The sequence below is a fragment of the Rana temporaria genome, chromosome 1 (assembly GCF_905171775.1).
Source record: "Rana temporaria chromosome 1, aRanTem1.1, whole genome shotgun sequence".
Taxonomy (NCBI): domain Eukaryota; kingdom Metazoa; phylum Chordata; class Amphibia; order Anura; family Ranidae; genus Rana; species Rana temporaria.
Window position 1 is genome coordinate 64746527 of NC_053489.1, and position 19433 is coordinate 64765959.

General features: G+C 45.9%; 1 protein-coding gene across 1 annotated transcript in view; it reads left to right on the plus strand.

Moving 5' to 3' along the window:
- Positions 1-297: 297 nt before the first annotated feature.
- Positions 298-19433, plus strand: part of C7 (complement C7) — a 114978-nt gene continuing 95842 nt past the window's right edge. Inside the window, exons 1-2 of the mRNA XM_040338809.1 lie at positions 298-403; positions 18217-18263. Coding sequence (XP_040194743.1) covers positions 398-403; positions 18217-18263 — 53 coding nt within the window. The 5' untranslated portion in view covers positions 298-397. The remainder of the gene's footprint in view (positions 404-18216; positions 18264-19433) is intronic.

Here is a 19433-nt window from a genome sequence, read left to right on the forward strand (position 1 = left end):
GCACATACAATAATAAGAACCTGACATGGGTTTCCCTCTCCCTTCCACACTTTATCCAAAACTAAAAAATACATTTTTACAAAACAATTGCCTTTTCACCATCCAAACTTTTCTCCATTGTATATGTGTTCTGACACTCACATTTGGTGTTCTCCCTTCCTTGCCTTAATGGCACAGCAGACACCATATTGAGAACCTCTGGTGGTAGTAAAAACAGGGGCCAAATGGCACATCTGAGGAAAAACAGGGAGAAGTGGGTGGTGATATCAGTCAACAGGATACCAGAAGGGATTATCCCTGACAGGAAACAGAGCGTGCACTTGAGATGTGAAACTCACATGGAAGGGAACTTCTGAAAGGCTTCTCAGTTTATTCAGATTGAAGATTTCTTCCAAACATGAAGGTAAGAAATTGGACAACCAGCTTAATGTTATTGTAGACTTGTGCATGTATGGGGCGCTTTTTGTACTGTTGGAAATGTTCATAAATGAGAGACTAAAGCCAAGGCAATTCTGGAGTTTGAATATTTTTTTGTAGAGGCTATGCTTTTTTTTTTTTGTACAAATCATTTTCAAGTGAAACTTTTTAACTATTTGTTGGGATATGAATCATATTTTTAATAAAGCAAAATTTCCTAAGTTTAGCGAGTTATTGTGTTGTATGAATGGCTCCCAGTGTATGCAAGTGCTGTCTATCCATCCATCCATCCTTCCCTCCTTCCACGTCATGTGTCTATCAATTCACCCATCCCTCCATCTTTCCATCCCTCCCTCCATGTCATTCATCCACCCATCTCTCCCTCTCCATCTTTCCATCCTTCTCTCCATGTCATCCATCCACCCATCTTTCTCTCTCTCCATCCATCCATCCCTCCATGTCATCTGTCTATCAATTCACCCATCCCTCCATCTTTCCATCCCTCCCTCCATGTCATCCACACACCCATCTCTCTCCATCTATCCATCCATCCATCCTTCCCTCCATGTCATCCATCTATCAATTCACCCATCCCTCTATCTTTCCATCCCTACCTCTATGTCATCCATCCACCCATCTCTCTCTCTCTCTCTCTCTCTCTCTCTCCATCTATCCATCCATCCATCCATCATTCCCTCCATGTCATCCGTCTATCAATTCACCCATCCCTCTATCTTTCCATCCCTACCTCCATGTCATCCATCCACCCATCTCTCTCTCTCTCTCCATCTATCTATCCATCCATCCATCCATCCATCCTTCCCTCCATGTCATCCGTCTATCAATTCTCCCATCCCTCTATCTTTCCATCCCTACCTCCATGTCATCCATCCACCCATCTCTCTCTCTCTCTCTCTCTCTCTCTCTCCCCATCTATCCATCCCTACCTCCATGATGTCATCCATCTAATCACTCATACCACCCTCCATGTCATCCATCCACCTCTCCCTTCCTATTTCCATCCATTCATGCATTTATCCATTCAATCAGATCTTTACCTACTGTAAATATACACATCATTTAAAGTGTCTCTGTCCCTTAAATACAGCTGCTAATAAAAGATGTGACTGCAAAGAAGAAAGAAAACTGTGCTCACTTTTTTTTTTTTTGCATCTCAGTACCCCAGATCTCCTGCAACATCTTTGCAGCAACTTTATGTCTACATATATGCATTCCAACGGCTGCTGCATGGAATATCTCAGGGCAGGTTTCCTGATAGTGTATTATGCGTTGACATGGCTGTTTATAGTCCACATTAGGACAGTTTGTAACAGGGTGACAACACAAGAGAACACAAGAGAACAGAGTGTTGTCACCCTGTAACAGGAAGTATCTGAACAGGATCACCAGGCATTATTTTAATAAAAGCTGCAAAAATATAAATATTTAAAATGACCATTGAAATGACATTAAGCCCAGGTTCACACTGGGCTGCGGGAGTGAAGCCGTGCAAGTTCAGCCGATTTCGGCCGCGATTACAGAGACATCTGTGCAGGTTTCTGCACAGATGTCAATATAAATTGCATCCCGAAATCGCAAAAAGTAGTACAGAAACGACTTTTTGAATTCGGTGCAGTGTCGCAGATGCGGCGTTACAAAAATTAGGACGGTACCATTGCCGGCAAATGCCGCCGATTTGACATGTCAAATTGCACCAGTGTGAACCAGAGCTAACATGTGCCTACTGTATATGGGATTTTAGTAATTAGGTTTACTTCTGCTTAAGCTATTTTCTTTGTACAATCTGTGAAACATATGCGGGAATAACACTGACTTCCTATTTTGAGAAAACTATTTCTAGAAAGTAATTAGCCTAATTAAAATACTTGAACTGAACAAGCTGAGCAAATACATTACTTATGTATAATAGGCAATATTATTCTGTTGATGTGCCCATGTGGTATGTTAATTAGCTTTATATGCTTAAATTCAGTACAAATATAACCTGGCTGGTACCTTCAGTTTGCACACAATTGGTTAAAATAGAATTCCGGGCTTTTTCTAACTATGCTTAAAAACTGCTCCCTCCCCACTCCTAACTCCTATACTAACTACCCTGCGGAAGTAAGATGTATATGTCTATTTTCAGGCCGCTCCTGTCTGGTCACGTGATCTCTCCATGTTAGCCAATGCTGGCTGCAGGGGAGAACAGAGAGCACTCAACAACGACTGGTAAAGCCTGGATCAATGACCCCACCTATAGGCTCCTATGGCTCATCCATTGTCTGCGCTCCCTTTTCTCCCCTTCACACCTAAGAGCCACACAGGGCCTGCTTAGTATAGTGCACCCAAAGAGCCCCCATATTCCAGCCTCCCAGCTCCGTTCCTTCATCCCACTGACATGATTCCCAATCCAAGGCTTCCATGTCATTTTTTCCCTCCCACTGACACAAATGCGTCAGCATTTTTCCTCACACTGATGTAGCGCCTGTGTACTTTCAGTACAGGTGCTATCCTAAATTTAGGGGGGGATGAGAGAGTTAGTTAACTCTCATCCAGGTAATTTGTGTAAATTAAGCCTCTGTTCTAACTGGGCTCTATTGTGTGTTCATTCTGTGTTCCCGAGGTGCTTTTCCACCCCGGGACGGCAGGTGGTAGCAGTGGAGTTCAGTCTGGAGCGCCTCTTGCCAGCAGCCAATCAGGAGGGGTTTTCACTCGCGGGGCATGCTGGGGGAGGGTACTTCTTGAGCAGAAGCGACAGGGCGGGGTTCTTGTTCCTGGTGCGACACCCACCTTCAGGGTGTGCGCACATCACGGCCCCCGGCGATATGGCCTTCCAGGCCGGGGTGCACGTGCAACATGTGTTCTTGGTTCCGGGACCCTGCTGGCCCGGAGCGACTGAAGCTATGGCGGGACCCAGGTGATCTACTGGGTTCCCCAAACTTTGAGAGAAGATCCCAAGCGAGTTGTGCTGTTCGGTGGGGAGTCAGTCTGAGGAGAGCCCGGAGGCAGGCAATCCAACAGGGCTTAGACAATCCATCGGGGATCAAAGTGACCGGACATTGGGAGTTTGTCTGTTGGCAACCTGTCAGTCGGTGGCCATTTGAGAGACTACCTGAGGGAGATTCAGGCACTAAATTCACTGGGAAGATTCACTTCATAATTCTACGTACGGGGGTAAGGGCCTGTGGCAGAGGTTCTTCCCTGATATCCATTTGCAACAGGTCTGTGGCAGAGACTTACTTTTCTTCCCAGTGCTCCGAGTGATACCCTGGCTGCCAGGTCGGTGTGAGAGGCCTGTCCAGGTACACTATACCCCCTCAGCTGGAGGGGCGACGAAAGTAAAGTGTCATTTTGAAGCAGGACTGCTTCTATATTGTTCAAGCCTGAATCTGCAATTCGCCTTTTTCACCCATCTTTTCCTATCTACCTCAAGTTTACTGTTTTGCCGTGTTGGGTGAAATAAAGCACAAGAAAAGACACCTACTGCTTGGACATTCCGTCTTTGCTCTCATCATCATCATCATGATCACCCCTAGACGCTCACAGAGGTAACACGCCATCCCTATTCTAACCAGCGGCTCCTGCGGGGGTGAGCGCTACACTGACACCGAGGAAGTGGCATTTTTTTCTCCCACTGATATTGATAAAGGAGCATTTATAACCATTGGCCCCTATTTGGGCACATGCTGCAACAATTAAAGTACCGTATTTATTGGGGTACATCGCGCTCCCGCGTATAGCGCGCACCCCTAAATTTGCCCCGAAATTCCTGTGGAAAAAAAGATTTTTGTACTTACAGTTTGGTGTCTTGCGCGGCGTCCATCGGCGCCCTCGTCGGGTCCACCGTCCGTCTGCGGCTTCGGGTGTCCTCTTCGTCAGGTCGGGCGTCCTTCTGCGGCATCCTTCCTGCTCGTTTCCCGCTTTCCCGCGCTGAGTTTGAATACTGCGCCGGCATATACCGAGCGCAGTACACTCGTGTATAGTCGGGCAGGCTCGGCTACTCTCGCGCTGACGTCCTGTACGTCCAGGACGTCAGCGCGAGAGGAGCCGAGACTCGGTATATGCCGGCGCAGTATTCAAACTCAGCGCGGGAAAGCGGGTATCGGCGTATATCGCGCACCCACGATTTTGCCCCGATTTTCAGGGCAAAAAAGTGTGCGCTATACGCCGATAAATACGGTATATGTGATGAAACCATGGCCCCCAATTAAAAAAATCTCTGCTGCAGCACTTACACTATATTACCAAAAGTATTGGGACTTTAACGGCATCCCAATATATGAACTTTAATGGCATCCCAGTCTTAGTCCGTAGGATTCAATATTGAGTTGACCCACCCTTTGCAGCTATAACAGCTTCAACTTTTCTGGGAAGGCTGTCCACAAGGTTTAGGAGTGTGTCTATGGGAGTGTTTGATCATTCTTCCAGAAGTGCATTTGTGAGGTCAGGCACTGATGTTGGACGAGAAGACCTGGCTCGCAGTCTCCACTCTAATTCATTCCAAAGGTGTTCTATCGGGTTGAGGTCAAGACTCTGTGAAGGCCGGTCAAGTTCCTCCACCGGAAACCCACTCATTCTTTATGGACCTTGCTTTGTGCACTGATATGTTGACTGCGCATGTTGAAACTCAATATTAAACCCTACAGACTAAGGGGCAGATCCACAAAAGAATTACGCCGGCGTATCTCTTGATATGCCGCGTAATTTCAAATTTTGCGCGTCGTATCTTTGTTTTGTATCCACAAAACAAGATACGACGGCATCTCGGATGGATCTTAGTACGCCGTCGGATCTCAGGTGCATTCTTTCGGCGGCTGCTAGGTGGCGTTTCCATAGATTTCCGCGTTGAATATGCAAATTAGCTAGTTACGCCGATCCACGAACGTACGTCCGGCCGGCGCATTTTTTTACGTCGTTTGCGTTCGGCTTTTTCCGGCGTATAGTTAAACCTGCTATATGGTGGCGTACTCAATGTTAAGTATGGCCGTCGTTCCAGCCTCGCATTTTGAATTTTTTACGTTGTTTGCGTAAGTCGTTCGCGAATAGGGATTTGCGTAGAATGACGTCACCATCGTAAGCATTGGCTTGTTCCGGTTTAATTTCGAGCATGCGCACTGGGATACCCCCACGGACGGCGCATGCGCCGTTAAAAAAAAACGTAGTTTACGTCGGGTCACAACATATTTACATAAAACACGCCCCTATCACATCGTTTTGAATTCTGCGCCCTTACGCCGCCCAAGATACACTACGTCGCCGTAACTTACGGCGCGCATTCTTTGTGGATTTGAAAAAAAGTTACGGCGGCGTAGTGTATCTTAGATACGCTGCGCCCGGCGGAGAGATGCGCCGCTGTACGTGGATCTGGCCCTAAGTCTGGGATGCCATTAAAGTTCATGTGCGTGTAAAGGCAGGTGTCCCAATACTTTTGGTAATGTAGGGGTTAATTTACTAAAGGCAAATAGACTGTGCACTCTGCAAGAGAACTTGCTCCAGAGCTTAGTAAATGAGAGAGAGCTTTGCTGACTTCCATCAACTGATCATGTGCAAGCAAATATGTTGTTTTTCCCTTGCATGTGATTGGGCATTCTTTGCAAAGTGAAGCTTTACCTCATTTACGGAGCTCTGGAGCAACTGCACTTTGCAAGGTACACAGTCTGTTTGTTTTTTGTAAATCAACCCCATAATCATAGCTCCCAATTATCCCTTATTTCAAGGGACTGTCCCTGATTTGGAACAATGTCCCTCTGTCCCTCATTCCTCCTCATTTGTCCCTCATGTTGGTCTGATCTATATAGATGTATATAAAATGCACTTTAGGGTGTGTGTCCTATGCCTACATACTTTTGCTGATAGGTGTCCCTCATTCCCATCTCAAAAAGTTGGGAGGTATGCCCATAGTGTATATGTAGATATATATGTCTATATGTCTCTATATATATTTAAAATACCTTTTTTTCTTTATTCTTTTAAAAGTGGTCACATCATTTCTGTTGTCAAATGGATAAGGGGTGGGGGGCGTGGGGGAGGTGAAAAAATAGTTCACTGATCTTCCCAGGGAATGGTTGTGCAGAGGGGGCATGTTAGCAAAAGTCTGTTCATTGGAGGACAGGCAGGCCCTGTTCCCAGCACAGCCAGAACACTGACCACACTAAGATAGATGTGCTGTCATGTTTAGCATGGTCAGTTTTGAAATAGGAAAGCATGGGAACTGGCAGGATCATCAGGGAAGAAATACAAAGAGAACTGAATACTTTTTAATATATGTAATGTATTGTTTAACCACTTAAGGACCGCCTCCTGCACATATACGTCGGCAGAATGGCACGGCTGGGCACAAACACGTACCTGTACGTCCTCTTTAAGTGCCCAGCCGTGGGTCGCGGGCGCGCGCCTGCGACCCAGGCCGAAACTCCGTGACCGCGGCCGCGGGACCCGCGGACCCGATCGCCACTGGAGTCCAGCGATCGGTCCCCGGAGCTGAAGAACGAGGAGAGCTATGTGTAAACACAGCTTCCCCGTTCTTCACTGTGGCGCTGTCAATGATCGTGTGTTCCCTGATATAGGGAAACACGATCAATGATGTCACACGTCCAGCCCCACCCCCCTACAGTTAGAAACACATATGAGGTCACACTTAACCCCTTCAGCGCCCCCCAGTGGTTAACTCCCAAACTGCAATTGTCATTTTCATAGTAAACAATGCATTTTTATAGCATTTTTTGCTGTGAAAAGTACAATTGTCCCAAAAATGTGTCAAAATTGTCCGCCAAAATGTCGCAGTCACGAAAAAAATCACTGATCGCCGCCATTAGTAGTAAAAAGAAAAAATTACTAATAAAAATGCAATAAAACTATCCCCTATTTTGTAAACACTATAAATTTCGCACAAACCAATCGATAAACGCTTATTGCGTTTTTTTTTACCAAAAATAGGTAGAAGAATACGTATCGGCCTAAACCGAGGAAAACATTTTTTTAAATATATTTTTGGGGGATATTTATTTTAGCAAAAAGGAAAAAATATTGTTTTTTTTTTCAAAATTGTCGCTCTATTTTTATTTAGAGCGCAAAAAATAAAAACCGCAGACGTGATCAAATACCACCAAAAGAAAGCTCTATTTGTGGGAAAAAAAGGACGCCAATTTTGTTTGGAAGCCACATCGCACGACCGCGCAATTGTCAGTTAAAGCGACGCAGTGCCAAATCGCAAAAACTGGCCGGGTCCTTTACCTGCATTTTGGTCCGGGTCTGTAAGGAGGGTAATAGATCATATTGATGATATCTTGGAAGTGAAATCAGATAACAGAGGTCTGTACTTTGCAGAAGCTTTTTTATCTAATAAAAGTAATACATGCATTTTGTGATGTCTGCTCTTAAACAGGGCTCTGACTTTATAAACTTTGGGCCAGATTCACAAAAGGGATACGACGGCGTTTCTCCTGATACGCCGTCGTATCCCTGTTTCTATCTATGCGACTGATTCATAGAATCAGTTACGCATAGATATCCCTAAGATCCGACAGGTGTAAGGCCCGTACACACGACCAGTTTCCTCGGCAGAATTCAGCTTCCGACCGAGTTTCTGGTTGAATTCTGCCGAGAAACCCGGCCGTGTGTACACTTTCGGCCGAGGAAGCCGACGAGGACCTCGGCGAGGAAATAGAGAACACGTTCTCTATTTCCTCGTTGTTCTATGGGAGCTCTCGTCCCGCCGAGCTCCTCGGCGGCTTCAGGGCTGAACTGGCCGAGGAACTCGATGTGTTTGGCACGTCGAGTTCCTCGGCCGTGTGTACGAGGCCTAATAGTTTTACACTGTTGGATCTTAGGATGCAGTACCGCGGCCGCCGCTGGGGGGAGTGCGTCGTAAACCAGCGTCGGGAATGCAAATTAGGAGTTACGGCGGATCCACGACGGTTTTTCGCGTTCGCTACATCGCCGCTAGTCTAGTTTCCCGTCGCAAAGTTACACTTTTTTTTTGGTGCCTTAACTTTAGTCAGCAAGTGTATTGCTGTCTAAAGTATGGCCGTCGTCATTAGATTGACTTCTCTTTAGTGGGAACAGTCATAGATGAATCTAAATTCATCCCAGTCTCTGCTGAACTGGCTGAATTTCGATTAATCTTCAGCCAGCTTTATGCCGCTTACACACGGTTGGAATTTCCGACAACAAATGTTCGATGTAAGCTTTTTGTCGGAAATTCCGACGATGTGTAGGCTCCATCGGACATTTGCTGTCGGAATTTCCGACAACAAAAATTTGAGAGCTGGTTCTCAAATTTTCCGACAACAAAAGTTCTTGTCGGAAATTCCGATTGTCTGTATGCAATTCCAACACACAGAATTCCATGCATGGTCGGAATCATTAAACGTAATTTTTCTTGGCTCGCCGTGGTGTTGTACATGACCGCGTTCTTGACGTTCGGAATTTCCGACAACATTTGTGTGACCGCGTGTATGCAACACAAGTTTGAGCCAATATTCCGTTGGAAAAAAATCCATGGTTTTGTTGTCAGAATTTCCGATCGTGCGTACGCGGCATTAGAGAGAAAGTCATAAAATAAATTACTACAGCTGAGCTCTCTCTTTAGAAAACCAGAATTCCTTTTATAGGTGCACCCTGTATTTATTGTTCGTAAAATAAAGGATTTATATGAATAACAAATATTATACAAAATATCTTTTTTTTTTTTGTTTTTTTAAAAGAATAATTTACATAAATTGACCCAAAACCATGATATTTTTTATTGTATCTGCTAGAAATATTTTTGTGGCTCTACATTTCATGTTAGATTTTACTCTATGAATGATTGCATTTCTTCTTTTTAAACGCTAGTTAAAAGGAAAGGTAGTGATATAGCCCACAGCGAATGGCAAATGTCTGCTCTCATTTTATAACATTTCATAAACATGATAGAGTTTGTTTGCTATGGGCAGCACAGCAATTCTTTTAGGGCACCCAAGTGTCTAATTTATTTATATTTTTACGTTTCTCTTTTTCTTGTCTTTAAATACGTCCAAATGTGTCTTTTGCACATGAAGTATTATTGATCTGTATGTTTTTCTTATCTCAGATGATGTAAGTATGACTGAGAGTGTAGCAAGTGCTTTTTAGCTTAACCACTTAAGCCCCGGACCAATATGCTGCCTAAAGACCCAGGGGTTTTTACAGTTCGGGACTGCGTTGCTTTAACAGACAATTGCGCGGTCGTGCGACGTGGCTCCCAAACAAAATTGGCGTCCTTTTTTCCCCACAAATAGAGCTTTCTTTTGGAGGTATTTGATCACCTCTGCGGTTTTTATTTTTTGCGATATAAACAAAAATAGAGCGACAGTTTTGAAAAAAATGCAATATTTTTTACTTTTTGCTATAATAAATATCCCCCAAAAATATATAAAAACATTTTTTTCCCCTCAGTTTAGGCCGATACGTATTCTTCTACCTATTTTTGGTAAAAAAAAAATCGCAATAAGCGTTTATCGGTTGGTTTGCGCAAAATTTATAGCCTTTACAAAATAGGGGATAGTTTTATTGCATTTTTATTAATAATTTTTTTTTACTACTAATTGCGGCGATCATCGATTTTTTTCATGACTGCGACATTATGGCGGACACTTCGGACAATTTTGACAAATTTTTGGGACCATTTTCCTTTTCACAGCAAAAAATGCATTTAAATTGCATTGTTTATTGTGAAAATGACAGTTGCAGTTTGGGAGTTAACCACAGGGGGCGCTGAAGGGGTTATGTGTGACCTAGTGTGTGTTTACAACTGTAGGGGGGTGTGGCTGTAGGAGTAACGTCATCGATTGTGTCTCCCTATAAAGGGGATGACACGATCGATGCAGCCGCCACAGTGAAGCACGGGGAAGCCGTGTTTACACGCAGCTCTCCCCATTATTCAGTCCTGGGGACCGATCGCGGGACCCAGCAGCAATCAGGTCCGCGGGTCTCGCGGTCCCGGAGCTTCGGAACGGGTCGCGGGCACGCGCCCGCGACCCACGGCTGGGTAGATGTAAACGACGTGCTGGTACGTCGATCTACCCAGCCGTGCCATTCTGCCGACGTATATCGTCGTGCGGCTGTCGTTAAGTGGCTAGAGGATAAATCTTCTGCTAATGGTCCTGTGACAGATCTCAGACACCCGGCTGGGCACCTCCGCCAGACCAGTGTCTCCTGTTCTCCAAACGCACCCACAGCCGGCAGACTCGCCATAACCAGCCCTTAACCCCCCAATCACTAGGCAAGCCACACAGGTGTTGAGGGTTAAACACGCAGAGCATAAACTGTTTATTAAATACAAAACATACATCTTTAAACACAGTTAGGGACACTCCCCATTAGCCATGTCATAGAGAGGGTAGGGGGCAAGGAAGAACCAATGGGAACTCAACACTTGTACTTTGAAACAGAAACTACAGTTGAAACACATAAAGGGATTATGATAAGCAGGCATCCCTACCTTACACATCCCCTGCTGGGATGTGTCTCCAGATCCTTTGTCTACGTGCCATGACCCAACACAGTTAAACAGAGCAACACGAGGGGGGATGGGGGAGAAGGGATGTAGCATTACATTACATTATCTCAATGCCATTTTGTCCCCAAGTCTCTCAGTCTCTTCTGGGCCAAAGTCTGTGGGTAGGAGGCCAGTCCACAGCCCCCTCCAAAACACACAGTGACAGTGGGTTCTGTCACAGGGGACTACATAGTTCCATCACCAATGCCACTTGGCAAAGTCAGGAGAGGCATACCGCCCCCTGCCACACCCCCTTAAAGGAGAATTAACAAAAAAAAAAAGGTTAATTAAATCCACAATGAATTATTTTTTGCCACTACTATTCCTTTATATTGGCTTTTAAAACGTACAAATGCAGCAATTTAGAATTGGGATGAAAAGTTTAGCACACAGAAACACCTTTTGAAAGATAAAAAGTGCATTTTATATACAACTACAGTAGGTGAACCCGATTTTGTGTCAATCTCGCTCTCTTTCTCGGCGAGATTGAGCACCTACGAGCCCCATCGCGGGAGCCAGCGCCGAGCTGGCTTGCCGCGATGGAGACAGAGCCGTCATAGAAGTGACGGGAGATCCGACTTGGATTCCCGCCAATTCTACACGTGTGCGGCGTTTGTTATGAATCCTGAGGGGGAAGTCCCCGCCGGATTTTAAATAAAAATCCGGCATGGGTCCCCCCTCAGGAGCATACCGGGCCCTTAGGTCTGTTATGGGTTGTAAGGAGAGCCCCCCTACGCCGAAAAAACGGCATAGGGGGTCCCCCTACAATCCATACCAGACCCGTATCCAAAGCACGCTACCCGGCCAGCCAGGAAGGGAGTGGGGACGAGCGAGCGCCCCCCCCCCCCTCCTGAGCCGTACCAGGCTGCATGCCCTCAACATGGGGGGGTTGGGTGCTCTGGGGCAGGGGGGCGCACTGCGGCCCCCCCACCTCAGAGCACCCTGTCCCCATGTTGATGAGGACAGGGCCCCTTCCCGACAACCCTGGCCGTTGGTTGTCGGGGTATGCGGGCGGGAGGCTTATCGGAATCTGGGAGCCCCCTTTAATAAGGGGGCCCCCAGATACCGGCCCCCCACCCTAAGTGAATGAGTATGGGGTACATCGTACCCCTACCCATTCACCTGCAAGAAAAGTGGTAAAAACACAAATAAACCACACAGTGTATTAAAATATTTTATTTTTCTGCTCCGGAGGCCGCCCCCTGTCTTCTTTATTAGCTCTTTTACCAGGGGGAGCTTCTTCTTTGACGTCTTCGGGTGGGTGGGGGCCGCCGTCTGGTTCTCTTCCACCGCCGGGGGGGGTGGCTTTTAAAAAAGCCCCCACCCCCCGGCGGGTTTCCTCCGGCGTCTTCGGCGGGGCTCTTCTTCTTCCGCTATCCCGACGGGTCTTCTCCGCTATCCGGGGGGTCTCGCCGCTCTCCGCTGTTGACTCGGCGCACCCCGGTTCTTCGTCTCGCAGTCCGGTCCCTTCTTCCGTGCTGTACGTCTTCTTCCGTGCTGTGAGTTCTTCTTCCGCGCTGTGACGTCATGTTCTTCACTTCTCTTCTTCTCCCGATGTTGACACGCCGGTCCTCCTCGCTGAAATGACGGATGCGCGCCTTGCATCGGACCTATATAGGCCTCACAGTCCCATCATGCTCTGTACCTACCCATGTGATACCTACCCACGTGGGTAGGTATCACATGGGTAGGTACAGAGCATGATGGGACTGTGAGGCCTATATAGGTCCGATGCAAGGCGCGCATCCGTCATTTCAGCGAGGAGGACCGGCGTGTCAACATCGGGAGAAGAAGAGAAGTGAAGAACATGACGTCACAGCGCGGAAGAAGAACTCACAGCACGGAAGAAGACGTACAGCACGGAAGAAGGGACCGGACTGCGAGACGAAGAACCGGGGTGCGCCGAGTCAACAGCGGAGAGCGGCGAGACCCCCCGGATAGCGGAGAAGACCCGTCGGGATAGCGGAAGAAGAAGAGCCCCGCCGAAGACGCCGGAGGAAACCCGCCGGGGGGGTGGGGGCTTTTTTAAAAGCCACCCCCCCCGGCGGTGGAAGAGAACCAGACGGCGGCCCCCACCCACCCGAAGACGTCAAAGAAGAAGCTCCCCCTGGTAAAAGAGCTAATAAAGAAGACAGGGGGCGGCCTCCGGAGCAGAAAAATAAAATATTTTAATACACTGTGTGGTTTATTTGTGTTTTTACCACTTTTCTTGCAGGTGAATGGGTAGGGGTACGATGTACCCCATACTCATTCACTTAGGGTGGGGGGCCGGTATCTGGGGGCCCCCTTATTAAAGGGGGCTCCCAGATTCCGATAAGCCTCCCGCCCGCATACCCCGACAACCAACGGCCAGGGTTGTCGGGAAGGGGCCCTGTCCTCATCAACATGGGGACAGGGTGCTCTGAGGTGGGGGGGCCGCAGTGCGCCCCCCTGCCCCAGAGCACCCAACCCCCCCATGTTGAGGGCATGCAGCCTGGTACGGCTCAAGAGGGGGGGGGGCGCTCGCTCGTCCCCACTCCCTTCCTGGCTGGCCGGGTAGCGTGCTTTGGATACGGGTCTGGTATGGATTGTAGGGGGACCCCCTACGCCGTTTTTTCGGCGTAGGGGGGCTCTCCTTACAACCCATAACAGACCTAAGGGCCCGGTATGCTCCTGAGGGGGGACCCATGCCGGATTTATATTTAAAATCCGGCGGGGACTTCCCCCTCAGGATTCATAGCAAACGCCGCACACGTGTAGAATTGGCGGGAATCCAAGTCGGATCTCCCGTCGCTTCTATGACGCGCTTGCTGGGATGTGCTGTCACTATTCCAGTGAGTGCGAGATCTCGGCACCATGTCGCCGAGTATCAGCGCGACGCTGTCGTGCTAAAAGCACAATATCACAAACACCTACTGTATATAGATCAGACCGAAATGAGGGACACATGAGGGGGAAGAGGGACAGAGGGACATTGCCCCAAATCAGGGACAGTCCCTTCGAAATCAGGGACAGTTGGGAGCTATGAGGAGAGGTACATTTTTGCAAGTCAGTAACCCCTGTGACCAATACTCATGCTTTCGTGGAGCCAGTAGAGGCTTTCTTTTTACCCCCTGACCATCCATATAAGAAGTAATTTTCTTTCTACTAACCACCATTGTAAGGGAATTCCATTGACTGACCACTTATGCAAAAGGGAATTCCTTCACCCACTGACCACCAATGTAAAGATTAATTTACACTTGCTTCGACTTCAACACACATTAAAGCGCCTACCACTTCAACATGCTTTTTTGATGTGTTTTGATGCTTCGTGGTGCTTTAATGATGCGTAGGTGGTGCTTTGATGATGTTTCAGTGGTGCTTCGATGATTTTTTTTAAAGCTTTAATGAAGCTTGGCAGATGCCATGTGTGTGTGTGTGTTGAGATCTCAAACCTGCATATATATATGCTATATAACAAAGCGGAGCTAAAGCTGATATAATGGCTCTCATAAGCAGCAAAAAAAAGGTGCTTTAAGCGAGCTTTGTCATAGACGTCTATGGAGGCTATGGAGGCTTTGAAGACACTTTGAAGTACCACTAATGCCACATGGGGTAAAAATATTTAAGCAAAGCTAGTGTAAACTAGCCCTTAGGGGGTATTTATCTACACACTGACCATTAATATAAGAGGCATTGTCCACCCACTGACCACTAATTTTAGGAGCCAATGACTAACCAATATACGTTTTTCTTTTCATCCACTGACTACAAATGTAAAGGACAATTTTCTACCCACTGGCAAACAATGGGGTAGATTCAGGTACCTTTTGCGCCCTCTTACGGAGGCGCAGCATACCGTTTTAACGCTGCGCCTCCGTAAATTACCTGCGCTACGCTTCATTCATGAAGCAGTAGCTACGTAATTTGCGCGGGCGCTCCTTAAAAATGCCCGGCGTAAGGGCGCGTAAATTAAATGATCCCGTAGGGGGCGTGGATCATTTAAATTAGGCGCGTTCCCGCGCCGAACGTAGTGCGCATGCTCCGTCGGGAAACTTTCCCGACGTGCATTGCGGCAAATGAAGTCGCAAGGACGTCATTTGCTTCAACGTGAACGTAAATGGCGTCCAGCGCCATTCACGATTCACTTACACAAACGGGAACGACGGGTATACTTAGCATTGGCTGCCCCTGCTAATAGCAGGAGCAGCCTTACGCGGAACCCGACGCACACAAACGACGTAAAATGCGTACGCAGGGCGCGCGTAGGGTTGTGAATCTGCGTGAGTAGGCAATTTGCATACTCTACGCTGACCACTACGGGAACGCCACCTAGCGGCCAGCGTAAGAATGCAGCCTACGATACGATGGCATAAGAGCCTTATGCCAGTCATATCTTAGGCTGCAGTCGGCGTATCGAGCTCTCTGAATCAGGAGAAGTCGATACGCCGGCGCAACAAAGCAATTGCGCTGCGTATCTATGGATACGCAGACGCAATTGCTTTCTGAATCTACCCCAATGTATGAAACATGGATCCACCCCTGACCACTAATGTACGGAGGCATTCTTTCACCCACTGAACCCAGTGTAATAGGAATTCTAACACCCACTGACTTCCAGTGTACAGGGTATTCTTCCACCCACTGGCCAACAATGTGATAGGAATTCCTTAAAGCAATGACCAACAGCCTTATGCTGCGTACAGACGATCAGACATTCTGACAACAAGACCCTGGATAAATTTCCGACGGATGTTCGCCAAACATGTCTTGCATACACGCGGTCACACAAATCTTGTCGGAATTTCCGAACGTCAAGAACGCGGTGACGTACAGCACGTACGACGGCACAGTAAAACGAAAGTTCCATAGCAAGTGCGCCACCCTTTGGGCTCCTTCTGCTAATCTCGTATTAGTAGAAGTTTGGTGAGAGACGATTTGCGCTTTTCAGCCTCGTGCTTTTCAGCCTGTTACAGTGTGACGAATGTGCTATCTCCATTACGAACGCTAGTTTTACCAAACCGAGTGCTTCCGTCTCGTACTTGATTCAGAGCATGCGTGGAATTTTGTGCGTCGGAATTGTCTACACACGCTCAGGATTTACAAGAATGTTTTTTGTTGTCGGAAAATTTGAGAACCAGCTCTCAAATTTTTGTTGTCGGAAATTCCGACAGAAAATGTCCGATGGGGCCTACACGTGGTCAGAATTTCCGACCAAAAGCTCACATCTTACATTTGTTGTTGGAAATTCCGAGTGTGTGTACGCGGCATTAGAGACATTCTTTGACCCAATGATCACAAATGTGTGGGAAAAGTCTTCCCCCCACTTACTATCAATGTAAAGGGCATTGTTTTACCTTAGTAGGGGGGCATTCTTTTACCCACTGGCAAACAATGTATGGAATATTCTTCCACTTCTGACCACTGATGTAAGGAAGCGTTATTTCACCCACTAACCCCAGTACAATAGGAATTCTTCCACCCACTGGCTTCCAGTGTACAGAGTATTCCTCCGCCTATTGACCTATCGTAATAGGAATTCTTTAACCACTTAAGGACCGCCTCCTGCACATATATGTCGGCAGAATGGCACGGCTGGGCACATCCACGTACAGGTACGTCCTGTACTAGTACCCAGCCGAAGCTCCGTGACCTGGACCGCGGGACTAGCGGACCCGATCGCCGCTGGAGTCCCGCGTTAGGTCCCCGGAGCTGAAGAACGGGGAGAGCCGTGTGTAAACACGGCTTTCCCGTTCTTCACTGTGGCGGCAGCATCGATCGTGTCATCCCTTTTATAGGGGGACACAATCGATGACGTCACACCTACAGCCACACCCCCCTACAGTTGTAAACACACTTCAGCTCACACATAACCCCATCAGCGCCCCCTGTGGTTAACTCCCAAACTGCAACTGTCATTTTCACAATAAAGAATGCATTTTAAATGCATTTTTTGCTGTGAAAATGACAATGGTCCCAAAAATGTGTCAAAATTGTCCGAAGTGTTCTCCATAATGTTGCAGTCACGAAAAAAAATTGCTGATCGCCGCCATTAGTAGTAAAAAAAAAAAAAATAATAAAAATGCAACAAAACTATCCCCTATTTTGTAAACGCTATAAATTTTGTGCAAACTAACCGATAAACGCTTATTGCGTTTTTTTTTTACCAAAAATAGGTAGAAGAATACGTATCGGCTTAAACTAAGGAAAAAAAATGTTTTTTATATATTTTTGGGGGATATTTATTATAGCAAAAAGTAAAAAATATTGAATTTTTTTCAAAATTGTCGCTCTATTTTTGTTTATAGCGCAAAAAATAAAAACCGCAGAGGTGATCAAATACCACCAAAAGAGAGCTCTATTTGTGGGAAAAAAAGGACGCCAATTATGTTTGGGAGCCACGTCGCACGACCGCGCAATTGTCAGTTAAAGCGACGCAGTGGCGAATCGCAAAAAGGGGCCTGGTCTTTTACCTGCATTTTGGTCCGGGTCTTAAGTGGTTAAATCAATGATCAACAACATAAAGGACATTCTTAAACCCAATGATCACAAATTTGTGGGGACAGTCTTCCATCCCCTGAATGTATGTAATATAAGAGGTAATCTTTTAACCAACAAACCACTAAGTAGGGGGCATTTTTTTTACCCACTAACAAACAATTTAAGCAACATTCCCATTGACTAATAATGTAAGGGGCATTTGTCCACCCAATGACCCCTAATGTAAGGAGGAATCCTTCAATCCACCAACCACCAATGTATAGGAGTATTCTTCCCCCAACTGGCCAACAATGTGAAGGGGCATTCTGCCACCGACTGATCACTAATGTAAAGGATATTTTTTTCGTTCTCATTGAAGACTGACCACCAATGTTAGGGGCAGTCTTCTTTCCACTAACCATCAATGTAAAGGGGCAGAGAATAGGCTTTAACATTCCACTAAGGGGTTACTTTGGTTGAAGATTATTATTAGTCTTCCAACAAATAATTTTTTACAGTTTCCAACTGCCACAAGCTGGCACTTGACAATGGAGTTAAATGGGCCTGAAAAAATGACTGTGTTAGAATCCACTGTAAATAAGAAAAATGGATGGCTAATTGGTTTCTAAGCAAATTGTCTCTAATTTGTGTGTCTGTCATGTAAATGTGATGGGGAAATTGTACTGTAAGCTTCATATTTTGATGTAAATGGTTCTTTATACTCTTAAAGCACTGCAAAATGTGTAGAAATTATAATAATATTCATGCGTGAACTAAATAAATAAGCCACAGCGATGAATAAAGACAGAAATGCTAAATGTTTCTATTTTTTACAGGGGCTGCTGTTTTTTCTCGCATCTCTGTTAATGGTCTGCATCATAAGGTATGTGATGTTCCACTAATCAAAAATAGGATTTCTTTGTGACTTTTTTTCCTCTAAAAGTACATTAAAGCAAACATGTCATACAATTAGATCCCATATTCTTGAAACATTTTTTCCACTTGACCTCCCGAAGATTTACCCCCCTTTATGACCAGGCCATTTTTTTGCAATACGACACTGTATTATTTTAACTGAAAATTGTGCGGTCGTGTGACATTGTACCCAAATAAAATATATTTCATATTTTTTCCCACAAATAGAGCTTTCTTTTGGTGGTATTTGATCACTTCTGCATTTTTTTTATTTTTATTTATTTGACCTATAAACAAAAAAAGACAAACATTTTGAAAAAAATAAGCAATATTTTTTACTTTCTGTTATAAAACATATCCAAAAAAAACATGAAAAAAAAACTAATTTCTTCATAAATTTAGGCCAATATGTTTTGTGCTACATGTTTTTGGTAACATTTTTTCCCCCAATAAGTGTATATCAATTGGTTTACGCAAACGTTATAACTTCTGCAAACTAAGGGATATATTTATGGATTTTCTATCTATTTATTTCTTTTTTATACTAGTAATGGCGCAGATCAGCGCCTTATAGTGGGACTGCGATATTGCAGTGATCAATCGGACACAAACTGACACTTTGCAGGAACCAGTGGCACTTAAAGTGGTTGTAAACCCACTTTTTTGACTTTCGCCTACAGGTAAGCCTTATTATAGGCTTACCTGTAGGCAAAAGTCAAAAAAGTGGGTATAAAGAATATCTCCTAAACCTGTACGGTTTAGGAGATATTCCCCTCGCAATGCGCTGCTGATTGCAGCGGCGCATGCGCAGGGGGGGATCCTCGGCTGAAGGGCCGGCCCCGCCGACCCATGCCGGAATGAAATCTCCAGCGCGCATGCTCGGGAGTGACGTCATCGCCGCTCCAGCCAATCACAGCGCTGGAGCGGCGATACCTGGAAGACACGCTCGGCTCGGCGTGGACCAGGTAAGTTCCCTACCTCGTTCCGAGGTAAGTATTTCATAATGAGCTAATATGCAGTGCATACTAGCTCATTATGGCTTTTGCCTTGCAGGTGTAAAAAAAAAAAAAAAATGTATATGCGGGTTTACAACCGCTTTAAAGTGATGCTAAAGGTTAATTTTTTTATTTAAAAAAAA